General features: G+C 32.2%; 1 protein-coding gene across 2 annotated transcripts; it reads right to left on the bottom strand.

Moving 5' to 3' along the window:
- Positions 1–491: 491 nt before the first annotated feature.
- On the bottom strand, positions 492–9,064 carry LOC117908535 (glycerophosphodiester phosphodiesterase GDPDL4). 2 transcript variants are annotated; one of them, XM_034822171.1, is made up of 9 exons: positions 8,817–9,064; positions 7,147–7,440; positions 5,559–5,674; positions 4,943–5,444; positions 3,948–3,986; positions 3,517–3,801; positions 2,495–2,640; positions 1,605–2,088; positions 492–1,149 (listed from the first exon to the last, which is right to left on the bottom strand). In XM_034822171.1, exons 1-9 carry the CDS (start codon positions 8,920–8,922, stop codon positions 848–850), a joined length of 2,274 nt encoding a protein of 757 aa, XP_034678062.1. In that variant the 5' UTR covers positions 8,923–9,064; the 3' UTR covers positions 492–847. The 2 variants fall into 2 exon arrangements, with proteins under 2 accessions (XP_034678062.1, XP_034678064.1); XM_034822173.1 differs by lacking the exon at positions 8,817–9,064 and adding an exon at positions 7,956–8,788.
- Positions 9,065–20,903: the final 11,839 nt, after the last annotated feature.

Below are 20,903 nucleotides of genomic sequence, written 5' to 3'. Positions count from 1 at the left end.
TAAGACAAATCTACCAAAAGAGTCAGAAGATGGATATGAAAAATGTGTGCAGGAAGCCTTAGTTGATCCAAGGTGGAAAGCAAGATTGGTTAGCCGATATCCTCACCAAAGCTGCCTCAAGTCAAGTATTCTCAAAATTTTTTAGACAAGTTGGGCATGTGTGACATCTATGCACCAACTTGAGGGGGAGTGTTGAGATATTTGGAATGCTTTCCTTATATCATTATTTCCTTATATCATTTAGTGTTTAGATATTAGGAAAGTTAAGATATTATGAATATTGAGATATTAGGAAAGTTAGAGATATTAGGATATTAGTTGTTATTTCCTTATATTAATCTTTCCTTGTATCATCTTTTCCCATTCTTATAATGGTGATTACCCTCTATATATACTTTGTACATGAACGAAAGAAAGTATGAATAAAAAACTATCATTCATCAATTTGAAGAAAAACCAATGGCTTTCTCCGTGCAGATTCTCCAACGAGGTTAAACAACTGCACATGTTCAGTCAGTAGGGAGATCCTGTCGAGGTTTTAACTTCAAAATCATACATGCATCATACATACCCAAAGAACAATCATGGACAAATCTTACAATAATGAAACAGAAAACAATGCTGACTACAAAGAATCCATTCGTGGATACGTCTCTCTGAAATAAGTACTCAGAATACATGAGGAAGAATGAACATACCTACAATATATATTGATGACCAGAAGATGATCATTGCGGTTTAGGGGGAAAATCTGAATTAGCTCTGTGACGAGGCAGCAAAAGATCCAGGCAGTGGAGGATGGACATACTGGTGATCTAAAATGACTGCATGTGATCTTGTAACCTTTTCATAGCAGCAGAACGGTCACAAGGAGCACAGCAAGATTGGACAGGACAATGCATGTGGCAATTCTAGGTTGCCCGTTTGGTGAGGTGGGAGCAGGTGCTGTAGTTCCAGCGTTTGTGCTGGAAGCCGGGGTAGCTGGTGCGACTTCTTGTAGTGGAGGTTCAGCCACATCAGACTCTTTCAGCACCGGGTATGGAGCCAGAGCAGGTGGCATGTCGTCGCTAGTGATGACTTGCATGAGACTGCCAGGCTGAACAGGACTCATGTATGACGGTAGAGTCTTGTACTTTAAGCATGGGTTCTCTGCATAACCAAAGACAGTAAATTTTGTGTATTATTTCAAGGTGGGATGTCTTGGACAGATGAATAGCTGTATAGAATAGCTGAACTTATTTTAAATCCCTCACCCACACCAAAACAATTAAAATAAAAGGGTTTAATGACTGAATAAACAAAAGATTACAACTGCTATTATCATTATGGAGCAACATGGTTTTGCAAACAGCACATTTGTATTTCTTAGAACAGTCACAAGTATTTCAATGCAAAACCCCGCCTAGTACATAACTGAAGGATGAACTGTGAATTTAAGCAGGATTTTTAAAATAACGACAATAAGATATTTGTGACAGGTAAACATAACCCAAATAAAATGATGATGTATGATGCTCGGGAATCAAGCCAGGTAATCTGAACACCATAGCAAATAGTCTTGCATAATTTGAAAATAAGTTTTAAATGGAAAGGTGGAATCTTACTTCTATATGAAGCAGCTGTTTGAGGGAAGCTTGTGATTACACCATCAATTCCAGCTCCCGTGACAAATGAGTTGATTTCTACGGTTGCATCTGAGAAGAAGTCCCATGCCTGAGATATAAACTCATTATCAAAGTGTTGTACATAAACGGGGAGATTATTCTTCTGTAGCCTTGATACAATATCCGTAGCACCAGTGATGAATGCCTTGTTCTCAGGATAGATGGAATCTTTGCTGATAACCACAGAAGTGGCAAATTTCTTGATGTCCTCAATGGTTGCATCAGAGGCATCACGGATATTTTCATCAACTCTGTACACAAGCTCATAATTCTTCTTCTTTTCCTTGAACTCCTTCAGCACAGAACTGTTGGTGGACTGAATCATTACTCTGGGTGTGGTTACATTATCATAACCAGCTTTGCTCAAGGCGTCAAGGACTGCATCTGTGACGCTTAATCCCACCTTCACAAGGAAGGCTGCATGCTGAAAGAATAAAGATAGTCTGAATTGTTAATCTTCCCAGCATAGATTCAATTCTGGGCAGGAAGTCACCACATTCCCTACTGGGGCAAAACAGGTAACTATCACACAAATCAGCAGCCAACAAGCCATTGGCATGGTGAGATAACTGAAAGGTGGGTTTCACACTGTCCCTAAGGATGTGCAACCAAACGAGAAGTTTGGCAGTATTGCTTAGGAACATTGTAAGGCAAACATATTCAGGCACCTTAGTCACTACTTATCAAGTCCACTCATCACCTTTAGCCACATCAACTGGAGCATCCAATCATGTGGCGAGGAAGTGAAGTGCAGAGAGCTTATAATGTTCAGCATGTAAAACAATTCTTGGTGCAAGAATTCTATTCAAGGAATGGTGTAGCACACGCACCTCAATGCCGATCAAGACACCACCAGAAAGAGAATTTGCTTCTTTTGCAATGCTCAAAAAGTCTGACAATGACACCAATTTCCCAGCAGTTTTGGCTGCTGGATTTCGGGACAATCTGAAAGTTGAATATGGGTTTGATATTGCCGCTGCAATGAATATCAGAGGCCAATAAATACAGGGAAGTTGAATCCTTTAAATCGTCTCTACTTTATTGAATACAACATATGCCAGAGGAGCAGTAATTAAAGTTCATCATCTAAAGGGGTTGAGGAAAGAGTTGGAAGGGGCAGAAAGGATGTGATGCTCTTCATACATCCATGACGCTTTTACAAAATATGTTTTTTTTTCTAAAACCATTCTCAACAGAAAAGACAACAAAAAGGAATACTTCATCATGCCAAAATTTTATACCATATTTCAACAAAATGATACCATCAAACCTCAAAATCCACCCTATCCAGAACATATATGCTGTAGTCCCTTATAGGCAGGGTTGAAGAAAGCTCTCTACTTCATCATGCATGTGTGTGCATCTAACATGTGCATATTAAATAATACAGAGAATATGAATGTAAAATAACAAGACCTAAACTGATCCTGGCTAAGAGTCCAGTCCAGGTCTGGAAATATCCTACCCAACTCCAATGTACAACATTATAAATAGGGCTGCCTGGCAGGACAATGCAAGCAAATTATCCCATAACATGCCTTCTTTCTGCCCCCACATTAAGTCATAACAATCCCAACTACAAAATTGTAAGAATTGTCATCCAAATAATCAGCAAAAGTAAGGAATGTTAAACATCAGGTTATTGTAAAAAATCTGTTAAGAGACCAACTAATCTGTTAATGTATACTTTTTTCTGTTTCAAGCATATATTATTCCTTAATTATTAAGAAGAAAAATAGCCAAGCTCTGATGGTACAAGGTTACTAAACCACATAACAAGTGTCAATCAAAATTTAAAATGTGTATGCATGCACAGTTGTATCACTTAAAACATGTTCCAGCTTCAACTTACGGGTCAAGCTACTAATATCCTCCCAAGTGAGGTTGAAGGTAAATATTCCACTGCCTTTTTGAACCTCTGGAATAGTTGTTGTAAGATTGCTGAAAGGTGTTTGGGCAACTTTTGTGCTATCCATAAGATTAATAGAGCTTAAGCAAATTGGTGTGCCGTCCTTTGTCATTTGAACATTACAATCAAGAACATCTACACCATCTGAAATGGCTTTGGTATATGCCAAATCAGTACAAGAAGGGTAGTCTCCACTTGCTCCATTGTATGAGATAATTAGAGGCTTTTCTGAAGCATGACAAGGTAAAAGAAATAAGTTGATACTGATGCAATAATTGTACTACTCCAGCAAAGTGCAAGCTTCAATACAAGCCATAGGCAAAGAAGAAGAGTAAATTCTTTAAAAAGGAAGCACTACATAATAAAGTGAGTACCTTGTCCTGAAGCATTTTTGCCAATGTGAGCAAAGCAATCTGCAGTATTAGGACATCAGAAACCAGAAAAATACTTCAAACCAAGGGATCAGTGGTTTAATGGTAAAATTACAAAAAAGGTGGAACAAATGACATGAATTTCAAGTATTATAGAAATCACATGCAATTCTAAACAAAGGCAGTTTCATTCCTTTATAACCGTAATGAAATTCTAGCTCATTTTTTCATGTTGGAGAAGTAATCACTATCCAAATCCAAATGGAATAAAATCATTTTGGTTCCTTAAAGGAAGTATAGGTTTTGAATTTTGCTTGACCTTGATGACAATAGTGAAAACATGGGAGAGTTGACCTACAGTAGAACTATCATTAATAGAATGAATTTGGAAAATCTCCTAGAAGTACAATAAGATATAGTAGGGAAGTGTCTTAATTGTTAGAAACTATTACATTGCCCAGAAAACAAAAAAAAACAAAAGAACACTACCATGTAGCTGGGATGCAAAAACCACATAAGGAGCACATACAACAAAAAACACATACTACAAGAAATTAATTTAATGATGAGAAACCATAGGGAGCACCAATTGAGGACAATACGAGGGGAAGTTGTTTGAGGTAGTATAGCCATTTGCAAAACAATTAACAACTGCACACTCATGGACTACACATAATTCAAGAAGGCAACACAAAGAGAAAATGAAAGCCTAAAAGCATGTGGGAGGATGCAGTGAGGGAAAAGCATTATAGTCTATGGTTTTTTGAACCACCAATAGCTAGCTTAAATTTTTCCAGTTTATCTAAAGAAAAATGGACAACTTGAACAAAAAACTACTTCTGCTTCACAAAGTAATGTTGTGCAACAACCAACATGAATAATTAATGCAACATGTACAAAGTGACTTAGAATTCAACCAATTTCTCAAAATTTCAACTGATAACTCCATTTTTCTTAAAAGTCTTATTCTCATTAACCAGAAGAAGAGAACAACTTACCTATGGCTGCTGATGGAGTTATTGGGAAGTCAGATAGTACACCATCGACAGAGAAGGCATCATTGTCAATGAAATTCAAGACCTCAGCTATTGGATCATAACTGTAATTGTAGCTAAAAGGAATATCGTTGATAAAATCTGATCCAAAAACTTCCAATCCTTCTTTATGAGCATTTTGTACAACTAAGGTAGAAGATTCCAAATATGAATTCTTATCCACAGGCCATATGTAACCTTTGGGAACAAGAATTCCAGAGGCAAATGTCTTTATGAATGTAAGATTATTTAGAAGAGAACCATAAGTTTGGTTGGTTGAGGGATCTGTTTCCTCTTTTTCTAGAAATCGGAAGATCAATTTCGTCTTCGTTGCTTTAAATCGTTGCGAGACACCTCTCAGAAAAGCCACCTCTGGTGATGAGATATAATCAACTATAACACTTTTAGATACAGAAAGTACAAAGGTTCTCATACTCAGATTGTGTTTTGTATAGAATACATCATGCTGCAGAAGCATTAAAACAAATTAGATTGGCCAAAACATAACTGAGCCACCAAATCCTATAAACAGTATAATCTCAAAACCAATAAAATGCAATATTTATAATTCAAGATTTACCTGAACATTCAACCATAAACCTGGTGGCCTTGTTAGCTTAACCATCTCTTGAACGGTAAGAATTGGGAAAAGATTACCATCAAACCTATTACTTCGAGAATAAACTCCTTGATTTACTGCCAGGGCAACAAAGATTTTGTCAGTATTTATTAGATAAGGGATCACTTAAAATTGCAGCAAGCAAAGCAACAAGTTGACCAGCATCCAGAAGCAGTATCAGTAGAACTCTTTATAAGAACCAATTTTTTAGTTTCAGAATTTCAAAAGTAGACAATCTAGAAGACTGAACTGGCAAATCAAGGATGCTATCTCCATAGAGGTTGCTTTGACCATCAAACAATGCATATCTGAGTTAAAAATGAACGGTTTGCCCAATTGGTCCACCCATTGAACAATGAACTAGGCAGATGATGATGAATCAACCAGTTAGAAATGTGAGATTTTATCCTGAGAGACACACGCACACATACACACAGAGAGAGGTTGCTTTGATGACCAACAAAGGCGTTTCTCAATTTCAAACTTAACTGTTTGCCCAATTGGTTCACCCATTAAACTTTCTGAATTAGGCAGGTGAAAATGAACCAACCAGTTAGATTTATGAGATTTCATCCTCCCCAAGAGAGACAGAGAGAAGAGAGTTCAATTCAGTATAAATAATTGCAAGTTTAAGGCAACCTATTCAACTAGAAAAATGTTTTAAAGAATATGTAAGTAAAATGTCACACATAGTTGAGATGAGTGTTTAGGAGTATGCAGTAGCAAGACTGGACGCAATGCTAGAAATGAATTAAGAGAAAACCCAGGGAGTAGTTCCCATAGGGAACAAAACAAAGAGGGGCACTGACATGGTTTAGTTAAATGATCTCTGCAGACAACACCAATGAGAAGGAATGCTCTGCCATTTTTGGGGATTTCTAATATGAAAAGAAAACAACTAAATATAACATTATGAAACAAGTGAAATATTTTAAAGATCAGGAGATAAAAGAATATACAGCTAAATGAATTGAGAGAATAGGAACAGGATCCAAATAATCAATCCTAAAGCTGTGGAGAAAAGGCTTGGACAATGATGAGCGGACACCAATCTTATGGACTATGATAATAGGAGAAATTAACACAGAATAAAGCACAACCCTAACAGCAAGTTAATGACCATCATGTCACTATGTGTCTACAGCCAGAGTCTAAGAAATTATTAATTTATGCATAATTGAAATTCCTTTTCAACAAGCACATGATGGACATCTCTTGTCTATGATAGTCCAAGGCCTCGAGCACAATTTTAATTCAGAAGGAGAACTAGTCATCCTAATAGGATGTGTATTTTTGTCTCTTCTTAAGGGTTAGTAAAATATCCTCACAAAGAAAAGAATGACCCATAGAAATCTCAGAAGCCCCAGATGTTGATATATGGATTACAACCCCATAGTTCCCAGTTTACCTATATGGCAGCTTCAAACAAAACAATGACAAAAGATGAAACATCTGACCATATACCAAGGAACTAATAAATATGACATCAAAGCATCATATTTGCTCATGGACAGTCAATATTAAGAAAAAAAATACAATTTCAACTTACAAGCAACAGTTTCGAGGTCAGTAAGTGTAAAATCAACAGAAAACCATCCTGGCGTAGAGACTCCATTGACAAGGTAGACATTATTCCTGTTTTTGAAAACAACTGAAATATCGGAAGCATTGTCTAGCTTCATATCAGGAAAGCAAATTCCAGCTCCATCTTTTGTTAATTGCACATCACACCAGAGGACCACATTGGACAAACTGGTCATTAATGCCAAACTATATGCAGCTGAACTAGAATCAGGAAATAGCCCTGAAAACCCACCACGTGCTATGACCAAAGGTGCATTTCCTACAAAAGGAAAGAATTAATTAGTTAATTAGGTTAACATGTGGCCAGAGAAAATGTCTGACGGGGTACAAGAACAACATTCAGAAAGCATTAAGAATAAGCCAAGCCAGAAATGTTGACGGAACTTAAAATTTTTAAACCTACTAAGAATTTATATTATTCTAACATGATTTCCACAAGTTCATTGCTTTAGCTACCTGACAATAAGTCAAAGGAACAGAGAGCAAGTGTGCTATGAATCCTCAACCCAATAAAGTACATTGTTTCATTCAGGTTTCACTGAAACATTAAAAAGTTATATGCAGACAGAAAGCAAGGGATGCTACATACAAGCGTTTTAGCTTCTTCAAAAATATGGTTATGATAATCAAAATTTCACAATTGGATCATGTGAAAGAATAGAACAGAAAATAAAAGGGAAAATAGAAAGAAAATAAAATAACCTTTCAGAGCATCCTTTTCCTTTACAACTAAGAAATCAATTGGCATGTATTTTGACACAGTCAAAGACGCACCTGAATCACTAAGTTTTTGCTGGAACACAATTGACACCACCACAACCAATACTAATGTTGTTCGGAACTCCACACTTTACCTTGAGATCATTCTCCAAATTCAGTCACCAAAAAATTACAACAAAAATAATCCAGCTAATAGAACTAAGTACATGCCTAATGACCACGATAAAAAAACTGCTAACAGCCATAAAAGAAAAAAAAAATCTAAAAGAAGAGCTCCAAGAAGGCAAATTTATTCAACCCAACTTCAGATCTGCAAACCATCGTTTTAGTTGCCAAGCAAGCTAAATGACCACTATAGAACTTCTTTAAGAACTATTAAGGATACAAATTCGCCTAGCAACAGGTCTTGGTCCGGAGCCATTACAAGAAGAGATCTTGTACTAGACATCAACAAATCTGCCAAACGCTTCAATCTTTCATAACGAGCTCAGAAAACCTTCCTAATTTACCAAATCAACATTCTTTCTCACTCTCAACAAAGAAATCGAAGTTCAGTATCATAAAATTTCTCATTCCTTTTTCAATCAACAGCGAAATGGTCTCAAGCTGATCACTCGAGATAGTTGACACCATTTTTCCACCAAATATAGCAAAACTCACATCCTAGACTTAAATCGCCAAAGATTATTAGAAACTTACGAAATTAGAAAAAAATTTCTTAATCTCAAATTTTCATCGACTCAGATGAGCTCAACACCACAATCTCAGCCCAGCTGATTCCAGCTTTCCACTTGTTTTTCCACTTTCTCCCCAAACAGAAAATAAATAAACAATAATAACAACAATCTTCACTATCATTTCCCTTCCCCTCAGCTTTCTCAGCAACCAAACACAGGAAGAGAGAGTGAACTTTACCGTTGAGTGTCTGCCAAGAGCTGGTTCCGTTTGTAGATCCCTGAGCAGAGACCAAAGCAACTGAGTGGAGAAGAAACAGGAGAATGACCAGCCGGAGCTTGGACATTGCCGGATAATCTCGCCGGAGTAACCTCAAAGGTGTGGGAGTTCCGACGATCTCTCCGGTGAGGTTTGTGAGATAACGTTGGGAACTGTGAGATTTGGCAATGAGGCCTGTGAGGAGTTTGTGGCTATCCAAGCTGGCTTTTAGTACATTTTGCAAATAATTTATAAAATCAATAAATTATTAAATGAATTCATTTATAAGTGTGTAAGAAAGTTTCTATTATTACGCGTTCCCACGAATTGATTGTCTGAACCGGCTCGGCTCGGATTCCGCTGCTTAGCCGATCATATGTTTGAGGCCCACTCGTTAATAATAATATTTTAAATACACCCACTATTTCTCTTTCCACACCCATTGCCCTTTATTTTTCTACCCGACAAGAGGATGAAAGGAGGTGTCCAGACCAAACAAATATGATTTATTTAATATCAACCTTGTTTCTATTATTTTTATGAAAAATTATATAACACTTCGTTGAGCTGATGGAGAAAGAAAATCAATCAAACAGTTTCAAAAAATATATATTTTGTAAAAGAAAAAAAAAATTCATTGTGATGCCTTTTTATAAAATTAAAGACATTTATTTAATTGCATAATATTTGAATAATATAAATATATTATAATCTTTTTCTAGTTGCAGAACTTTATCATAAAAAAAATTATTTTAGGGCTTATGACGGTATTTTTAAATTTAAATTTGGTTTCCAAAAAGTACTAAGAAAAGGGAAAAAAAAATCTTTTAAAAAAAGATTTTCTCATATTTAATTTCATTATAAAATATAAAATATGATTAAAATTATTTAAAATCTTATATATTTTTAAATTATTTAATCTTAAAATAGAAAAAATAAATAAATAAATTTTTCTATTTTTTATTTTTTACTTTTTGTTTTCTTCTCTTTTTTCTCTTTATAGATATAACATATTAAGTAGTTGTGCTCAAAATAAAGACTTAAAATAGTAGTTGTCAATGGTGTGCTTGTTTTTTGCTTGATCATGTTACTACATCTTCTCCAAATAAGAATATTTGGCTACTAGGGCAATTTCCATCATCATGACCTTTGGCAAAATTTGCATTTAAATATTCATAATCACCTTACTTAAAAAGTATGCTTTCATTTAAATAAGCTTCTATTTTTTAGTACCTTGAATATATTTCAATGCTTTTTTTATATAGCTTGTCAGTGTTTTTTTCCAATATATGCTCGATATCTACTAATCAAAGTTGATTGGATGCTTTCAATTCCTTAGCAAAGCTAATTCAATCTTCTCCAATAACATAGCATATATCTGGTCTCGTACTAATCATGGCATAATCAAATTTTTAATCACATGTGCATAACAAACCTTTTTTATCCATTTCCTTAATTGCATCTTTACATTTTGGATTTTGCGATTTGCTAAGAATGAAACCTTTTATTTGTTAAGTGTAGAAATTGTTCTACAACCACACATGTTTATATATTCAATATCTCATCCAAGCACTTATCTTTGTCCAAGCATAATAATATTGATCTTAGATCCCTTGTAACTTAGAATCTCTACATATGATATGATGTCAAACCCATATCACTCCATGGAATGATATTATTACCAAACTATCTTGACTTTTCATACATACATATAATTAGTCATGATTTGACTTTATAACCAATTTCTATGTAACATAGTGTGACCTTATGACATACCAAATACTATTATTTGGATGGTTGTCATAAAGAATATGGAAACTTAGTGTATACGCTTTATCCTAACTATTTTTCATGAAACTTTTTGGATTCTTCATATATGTAATTCTTCGAGTTTTCCATTTAAGAAAGAGAAATGTGAAAGACAATTGTCAAAACTCTTTACATCCACCTAATTTTTACTATTTATTTTTTAAATAAAAAATCAATAATAGGCCGAAAATATCTTGGGCATCTTATTCTTCTCACACTTATTTACATTTATCAAACCTTAATCTTAACTTTCATCATTCTTCTTCTTCTTGTACTCAAGCACAAGAACTCATAACACAATATTGTAATATATGGTTAAGTATGAATTATACTCTCTACCAAAGCTCCTAGGAAAGAATTGAGGGGTCACAAATGGCCCCACTTAAAACACAACTTCCTTAGATAAAATTCCTTAAATTATATGTATTCACACAACTAACCAAATCAAACAATTAGAAATGTTATTGGAATATAATAATTGTAATGCAAAATATAAAGCAAGGAATAAAAATGAAAGAACACACCACGAATTACGAGGTTTAGTGAAATCCACTTACGTCTTCAAGTATTGATCAGTTTCACTATTACCAAATTGGAGAAATATAAATAGGAATGAGATACATATGGAAATGAGAAAATACTACTATGGAGGCTTTAGGTAAAAAGACCATCATCCGCTACAAATTCTTATGGGATAATATAAATAAGTAGAAGTGAGCACCTATTTATAGCATATATGTTGTCTCCTTTCTCATTTTGTATTTTTTATTCTATTTTTTATTTTTGTTTTAATGTGGGATGGGAAAGGAGTTACCTCCTAGCCTTCAAAAATATCCACCTTGACAACTTTATCCAATCCCACATAATTTCTCAACTCCACGAATCCTCAAATGAACATCAATGCTTCCAAATCCACCTTTTGGTGCCTTCAAACTTGCAAGATGTTGACCAAGATCAAGCAGTGTTTAAACTTGATCATCAACACAACCTCAATCATCATATCTATTGGATTTTCAACAATCTCGATCTTTTGAAGCAATATCTTTCCTTCTTCAATTATTTCTCATACAAAATGATGTCAAACGTTGACATGCTCTGTATGTGCATGATAGACTTGGTTCTTTGCTAAGTAAATAACACTTCGACTATCACAACACACATTAATGTGTAGCCCCTAAGTTTTCAAGCAACCCATATAGCTAGATAGCTTCCTTTATAACCTTCGTAATTGCCATATACTCAATTTCCATCATAGACAAAGTAACTGTAGATTGTAAGGTAGATTTCTAACTAACCGGTGCTTTAGTAAGAGCAAATGTATAATTGATTGGAGCCAAAATATGTGCTCTAATGACATATATTCGATATAACTTGTTCACCAAAGGACATTCAAATCACCGAACTTGGCATAAATCTTCCTACAACTCTAAGAAATTGTAGAAGAACTACACAAGCCACTCAAGGCCCTCAATTGACCTTGGAAATAAAGAAAATATCTTCATCATTTACACACACGATCTTCATCGTTCAACAAGTTCATTCGAGAATAAGTCACTTGTGATCCTTGATTGATCTTTGAAAGCAAGAAAATGTCATCATCGTCTTCTAAATTATGATTAAAGCGAAAGAATCAAAGGGGTATATTCTTTTGTAAAATATTGTACCTCATAATTTGCCAATTGAAATAAAATATTTTGTCTGTAGTATTTTTTCTATTGTTTTACTAATTTTACAGGACTTTTATAAAATTTCTATGTATAGTGATAATGTAATTAAAAGTGTGTTTGACGGTGATTTTAAAAAACGCTTTTAATTTTTGTAATATTTAAAATTTTTATCTTTTAAATATTAGAAACATTAGAAACGTTTGGTTATGAAAATAAATGTCTGGTGGAAGAGTGTCAGCAAATAGAAAAAGGGTGATTAGGTGATAGAAGCAAAAAAGTGGTCCAACTGTTTGTCATTCAATGCAAATTGTAACATTCAATGCAAATCGTCATCTCAAGTCTCACCTCAGCTGTGATCCCCCCACGTTGAAGGTGCAATAAATGGGTTTTAGTGCTTCCCTGTAAGGCATCTAACTTGGCTACAAATGTCAAGCCCCCATTCAGAGTGCAACACTGGATTTAATGCAATTGGTGACCCTTTTTCAAAAGAAATAAATAATCAATTAATGATGCTTAACTTACAAAGGTAAAGATTATTTTTTTTTCCATGATAGACAAAGTACGTTTTCACTTATATAAGAAGTTGATATTTAATAAATTTTTTACATAACTAATATTATGATTTTAGTTTTAACTTCAACTTTGGGTTAAAATTAAAAATAGAAAGTTATTCCCAAGCTCTTAATAACTTTTATAAGATAGTACAAATATTTTGTATGTACACAGAACGTTTTGAAAAAATATTATTTGATTAAGAGAATAATTAAAAATCTAATTTTGAATATTTAACCCTTTATTTTTTTAGTTTTGTTTTAAGAAAAATGCTCTTTTATTTTGTAAAAATATTATTTTTTTCAAAATATACGTGCAAATATTTAAAATAATTAAGGATATTTAGGTTAAAAATGAGTTATTTTTCAAATAAAAATATAGAAGAGATTAAATTTACAAATATGATAATTATTTCATCTCTTTTAATCAATTAATTCTTAATATATTTATATATACTATGCTCGGGAAATGTTCTCAAAAATAATTTTGGACTACAATTTTTGAAAATGGTTTTTTAAATCCGTATTATAATGTTTTATAAAATATATAAAACAAAATATTTTAGAATATAAAATGATTTAAAAATGGTTTTTATATAAAGTTCCTTATTTATAATCATTCTTGATATTTATATTATTATTTTTTTAAATAATCCTAAAAAATAAATAAAAATAATTAAAAACAATTAAAATATAGTGTTTAAAATAACATAAAATTGCTTTAAAAAACAATTAACCAAAACAGACATGGCCTTAAACAAAATAATTTTTTTAATTTTTTCTTTTTTTAAACATGAAAATACATAAAAAAAAATTTAATGACTTTTAGTGTACTTAATTTCATTTTATGTTTTTTCTACAATAAATCAAATAATGAATTTGAAATCATGATTATTTTTATTTTATTTCTCTCTCCTCTTTTCCAACGACTTTCCAGAAGCCAAAGGTGATAGAGATCATTTTGTATCCACAGACAACCTTGGATGGATGTGAACATCATCCATGGCTCTCCATTCAGGCCTGAGCCTAGCCGAGCCGGGCTGGGCTGATGATAGCATGACAGCTGGGAGTAGACCGCAACAGGTGCAACATGATGAGCACCACCACTCTGGCAACTGCCGACGCGTCGCTCCCCCATTGGGCGATCACAAAGACGTCAGCAAAAACGCGCAGAAGGGTCACTATGAGCTGGGGCCCACCACTCTGGGGAAGGCCCATGAGCCGTTGGTGGAGACCACGTCAGGAGCCCCAGGACAAGGGGAAGCTTGCGCTTTTGAGAGTTAAAACGGATCGTGAACCATTTGGAGCCAGTGTGGAAGAATCGAAGACTCCAGCGATGGGAGTCAATGGCAGTAACCCACCGACCCATTTCCTACTTCACCCAAGCCCAATGGTCCCTCCCTGATGGCAGATTACGTAATTCTACCTGACTCAACTCTAATCTTGTAAAATCCTTTCACATAAATCTCTAATGAGAAATTACGTAAATACCCCCTACCTTTCGAGCATACTATCCAAAATGATTTTTTTAAAAGGAAACCGCGTGTAAGTATTTTTGATTTCATATTATTTATTAGTAAGAAAATGTCAAAATTTATTTGGTGTATATGAGGGTGGAAGTGGGGTGTGAAGGGCTAACAACTGTGATAGAATTGAGATGTGGACGGACCATAAATGAGGAAGTATGTTTTGGTGAAGGTTGACTTGGACCATAATTTTTGGGCATGGAAATGGATAACCCATGATTTGAAGGCATCCCAAATTCAAGATGTTGTTTCTAGACTAGTAGTTAATGAGCTGTTTGGCAAAAAGCAATATTAGCTGGCTATGCCTGCCCTTTTACTTTTGGCAAGTGTTTTTTGTTTTTAAATCTACCTTCCCCTAAATAGATTAACGCTTTTACCCATCATTTTCTTGGGTATTGTCGTATTGACAAAAGAGAACCCACCCCCCATAAATGAAAATTATTTCTTAATGCTAATTAAAAAATTAAGTGTTTCTATTAAGTCTAAGGTGATGTTTGTTTTTTTTTTTTTTTTTTCATAAATTATTACAAACTTTTTATTAAATGGAAAAAACTAAAATATATAGTTTTTTTTAAATAGAAAAAATAACATATTGATTTTTGCTTACTTTTTAATACTTAATAAAATTAAATATTATAAAAACAAACAACCTAATATTTAACACTATTAACCATTAAGGTTCTATTTAAAATTAAGTAAAAAATCAAACACCATATAAGCTTTTTTTAATTTACATCTGAATGTAAACACAAGATTGATGTTAAGTCATAATGTTGCAAAGTGGGGTTTTTGTTTCCCTTTTTGTTTTTAAATCTACCTTCCCCTAAATAGATTAACACTTTTACTCATCATTTTCTTGGGTATTGACAAAAAAAACACCCCCTTCACCACCCCCCAAAATAATAATAATAATAATAATAATTTCTTAATGCTAATTAAAAAAATTAAGAGGGTGTTTGTTTTTTTGGTTTTTTACTAAAAGTAATTTATTTTCAGAATATAAGTTTTTTGTTTTTCTATTTTTTTATGACTAGTTATAAACTTTTTACTAAATAGAAAAAACCAAAATATTTAATTTTTTTTTAATAGAAAAAATAATATATTGATTTTTTTTTTTTTACTTTTTAATACTTAATAGAAATAAAATACTACAAAAACAAACAACCTAATATTTAACACTATTAACCATTAAGGTTCTATTTAGAATTAAGTAAAAAAACAAACACCATCTAAGTGTTTCTATTAAATCTAAGCCTTTTTGAATTTACATCTGAATGTAAACAAAATAGAAAAAAAAACATATTGATTTTTCTTTATTTTTTAATACTTAATAAAAATAAAATACTACAAAAACAAACAACCTAATATTTAACACTATTAAGCATTAAAGTTCTATTTAAAATTAAGTAAAAAAACAAACACCACCTAAGTGTTTCTATTAAGTCTAAGTTTTTTTTGAATTTACATCTGGATGTAAACACAAGATTGATGTTGCAAGTCATAATGTAGGCTTGACATTATGAGTTCATGATATGATTGTTTTTGGGCATTCAAACCATGATGATATGATCATGAGGGGCACCAAAACATGAAAATTGGGTGTGAAAAAAGAGTAACTTTAGTTGGTTCTTTGATTTTTGTATTTTCACGTTTGCGTTATCTTTGAGCTTTTCTATCATTCCATGTGAAGAGGGGCCAAAGACCATGGCAAAGGGTCTTTCTTTTTCCTAAAGGTAAATGGGAATGTGATCAAAGTTGGCCATGGCTCCACAAGGGTGTAGTCCCAAGTCTATAGTCGTTTTTTTAATATAACTACATTGTATTTTATGATGAAAATAGTAAAATTAAACATGAGAGAATCATTTTTTTTTTTTTTTGTATTTTTTTTTCTCTCCTTGATACTTTCTGGAACCAAACAAGGACTAAGTGTGTCTATTAAGTCTAAGTTTTTTTTAATTTACATCTAAAAGTAAACACGAAATTGATGTTGCAAGTCATAATGTAGGCTTGGCATTATGAGTTCATGATATCATAGTTTTTGGGCATTCAAACCATGATGTTATGATCACGAGGGGCACCAAAACATGAAAATTGGGTGTGAAAAAAGAGTAACATTAGTTGGTTCTTTGATTTTTGTATTTTCACGTTTGCTTTATCTTTGAGCTTTTCTATCATTCCATGCAAGTTGTGAAGAGGGGCCAAAGACCATGGCAAAGGGTCTTTCTTTTTCCTAAAGGTAAATGGGAATGTGATCAAAGTTGGCCATGGCTCCACAAGGGTGTAGTCCCAAGTCTATAGTCGTTTTTTTAATATAACTACATTGTATTTTATGATGAAAATAGTAAAATTAAACATGAGAGAATCATTTTTTTTTTTTTTTGTATTTTTTTTTCTCTCCTTGATACTTTCTGGAACCAAACAAGGACTAAGTGTGTCTATTAAGTCTAAGTTTTTTTTAATTTACATCTAAAAGTAAACACGAAATTGATGTTGCAAGTCATAATGTAGGCTTGGCATTATGAGTTCATGATATCATAGTTTTTGGGCATTCAAACCATGATGTTATGATCACGAGGGGCACCAAAACATGAAAATTGGGTGTGAAAAAAGAGTAACATTAGTTGGTTCTTTGATTTTTGTATTTTCACGTTTGCTTTATCTTTGAGCTTTTCTATCATTCCATGCAAGTTGTGAAGAGGGGCCAAAGACCATGGCAAAGGGTCTTTCTTTTTCCTAAAGGTAAATGGGAATGTGATCAAAGTTGGCCATGGCTCCACAAGTGTCTAGTCCCAAGTCTATAGTCTTTTTTTAATATAACTACATTGTATTTTATGATGAAAAAAGAATGTACAAAAGTTACCTTTAGGGGACAAAGTTGAGAAAGTGAGTTTATGATGTGGAAGATTCCCAACAAATGAATTTGTATATACTTTCTCATTGAGTTTAAAGAGGCTTTTAGCAAAAGATTGATCTTTGTGAGTCTTTCTTTTTCATTCTTTTGGTAAAAGGTAAGGTTAAGAACTCTCACCTACCTCACACTTATGTGTATATTTAGCAATTTTTAAAAAAAATTAAAAATATTTCATGAATATGGATGGTTTAAAAGAGTACCAAAATATTTTCTCACTTTTTAAAAAATTTGCAAGAATTTTAGGAATTGAAAATAATTTAAGAACAAAGATGATTATTTTTCTTTATATGAAAGTATTTTTATTTTTATTTTTTATTTTTATATTTAATATGATCTATGCTCCTTAAAAAAAAACCAATTTGAAGACTTAGGTTCAAGTCGTAGATTTTAAAAGTTCGTTTGGCAGCATTTTAAAAGAAAACACTTTTAACATAAACAATGTAGAAATATTTGATAAAATTTAAAAAATATTTTTTGAAGTTGAAAAATTACTTATAATACTTTTTAGAGAAACATTAGATATATGATTTTCCTAAAAATACTACTAGAGAAATCATTTCCACTATACTTGGTTTCAAGAAAGTAATAAAATTAAAAATTAAAAATTAAAGAAAATTATTTTGTCATATTTGGTTTTACTATGAAAAATACAAAAGAAAATCGAATAGCATTAAAATTAGTTAAAATTTTATGCATTTTAAATTAAATGAAATAGATTTAAAAAATATATAAAAATAATTCATTAACTTTAAATTTATTTTTTATTTTCCTTCGTTTTTTCTTTCTTTTCACTTTTCCTTTCTATTTTCTTTTTCTCATATTTTCCTAAAAACCAAACATTGCAAAAGTACTCCGAATACTCTAAATAAGTTCTTAAGCAACCTCAAAACTAAATGAAATCAGTTAATTTTGATTAAAAATGAGTTGATTAAAATTGATTTAGTCATTGAACCTAACTCCAAAAAAAGGTGGAAACAAGAAAACAAAAATAAGTTAGTATTAACCAGACAAAAAAACCAAACAACAAATAAAAAATTAACTTTATTCTTGCAATTTTTTTTATATAGTTTTATATGATGTAAGCCATTATCAAGTAGGACAAAATATTTGGTAGGTAGCCTTCTCTTTTTAATAATTTTGTCGAGAAATCAATCCATGTGCCACTATAAATTCTCCATTTCTAATGTGAATAAAATTGATAACTTTTCAACATAAATCATTAGGGCACTAATTTACCTATCATCAATCAAGCATTTAATTTTGATTTTAATCAAGACAAAATAACCTGACGATGCAAATTTATGATTACATGTAATGATTCATTCGGTATTATATACAAGTTTTTGTCATTTTATCTAAATTCAAATATCAAAGTTTTAAATCTCGAGTTTCTTTATTTTATAACTTTGAACAGCTACTTAATTCATGTTAATAATAATTAAAGAAATAATTAAAATATAAAGCTCGAGTCGGCTATCGATGGAAGTTGAAAACATTTTAATTTATTACTCTTTTAATTATAATTATATACCTAACCCTAGATTATTATATATATATTTTACTAAATCAAAGAAGATTTCATATGGTATATGAGGTGAAGATACCATGGGACAAGGTCGTTCTCTAGCAAGTAGCAACCATATGGAGGCATATGGGCACATGGGTTTGCACATGGGCTGACGTGGATGAGAATGATTGGTCCATGTCACGGTCATGGATGGCATGGATATGATTAGAGTATTTGGACGGAAGGAAAGCCGCGTAAAAGCGATGTGTAGAATGATTCAAAGGAAAGAGACATCTTGGCATTTGTTTTCTAAGCATGAAAGTCTTTGTTTAATGTCTCGAATTGATATTTAGATTTAAAAATTCTTATAATAAAAAAGTAGTCAATTTCAGCAAGCCAAAATGTGTCCCATGGTTTAGCATTGAATGGCGGAATTCATTTCCAAAAAAATGAGGAAATACCATTCTATTTTCATCATTTTTTTATTGAAAAATATTTAAAGAAATATTTAAAGTGTATTGGAAAACATTTTTGTAGGGTTGAAAAATATGTTGGATAATATTATTTTTAGATTTAAAAATATTAGGACAAGCTATTTTTTCTGAAACTTAATTAAAAAATTTTTTTAACTTAAAAATAATTTTTAAAAATAAGTTTCAAATAACATGAATAACAAATCCATATTTTTATTTTGTTTTCAAAAACTAGTAGAAGCAACTCATACTTTCTTTAAAATTCATTTTTATTTTACTTTATTTTTAAAAATTCTTTTCAAATAATAACAACCAAACAATGTTAGAAATTTTTAAAAACCCTTTTTTACTTTTAAAAACAAAAAATTATTTTTAAAAAATTGTAATACTATTTGACCATTATTTTTTGGAAATAAATTTTAAAATAAAGTGAAATAGAGAAAAAAAATTTAAAGAACAAATAAAAATAGTTTTCACTCGTTTTTTAAAACAAAAGAAAAATATGGACCGTTTAATAATGTTTTTTTAAAAAAAAATCATATTTAAATTAAAGAATAAAAAATAGTTTTTAAAAGATAAGTTTAAGAAAACCCGATAAAACGCACCTTTAATTGTTTTCACTCATTTTTTTAGAGTTATTGTAAAAAAATAATTATATAAATATAAAGAATAATTGAAAATAAATTATTATCCATAGCGTTATTTTTAAGAAATATTTAGTAATTTATAAAAACAGGTTAAAAACATTTGAAATTTTTATGCTTTTATTTTAAAAATACAGAAAACAGTTTTATTAGAAACTATTTTTTAAGAATTTTTTAAATAGATTCTTATTTTTGTCATGTAGTTAACCGATTTTATTGACTTCAAAAAGTATATTTTTTATAAAAATCTTGAGGTAGTGATATCACAAAGTATTTAGAATGATGTGAAGGGTACTAATTAAAGGACATAATGTGACTGCCTGGTAATTATGAAAATGATAGAGATTAATGTAGAAGCAATACTACAATGTCCCACACAAGAAGAGATGATTGACCTCTTGCCCCAACAAGTTCCAAGCATGGGTTGGAAACTGAAGGATGTTATGATGAAATCAACAGGGACTTGTTTTGGAATGACTACGCCAGTATGCCCTCTTTGAAAAGTATTGGTTTGATTTACAGAGTCATCTACGGTGGTAGTGGGATGGCTGAAAGGTGACTGAGCAACTGTGATGCCAGAGCTTAAGCCAAACGGTATCGATCACATCCCTTTCCAACCTGGAAAAATATCCAGAGACTTGGAATAAGGTTTAAGGGCCAAGTGCTATGATTTTTTTGGGTCGACTCTTAGGATAATATGCAGGCAATGCAAGGTGTTGAACTGAGCAGCAACCAAACAAAAGAGAAAGGGATGTGATTCATGACTATAGAGACCCATGAAGCTCCAATGGCCCTTCACTGGAGTCTTCTGAGTGTCGCATGCGAGTTTAAGAAACTTCCAAGTCCGTAACAAGAAGCTAGCTGTCGTGGCCGCCTCATTTTCGACTCAAGCAATCTTACCTAATGGATAAACATCAAACTAAGCAGACTTGTGAGATAGCGTTTCCTCGCTCTGCAGAAGGGGCAAGCGCCGAGTCCTAA

Source organism: Vitis riparia, chromosome 19, assembly GCF_004353265.1.
Source record: "Vitis riparia cultivar Riparia Gloire de Montpellier isolate 1030 chromosome 19, EGFV_Vit.rip_1.0, whole genome shotgun sequence".
Classification (NCBI taxonomy): Eukaryota; Viridiplantae; Streptophyta; class Magnoliopsida; order Vitales; family Vitaceae; genus Vitis; species Vitis riparia.
The sequence above is the reverse complement of the archived record's forward strand: the minus strand, read 5'-3'. Positions and strand labels throughout refer to the sequence as shown.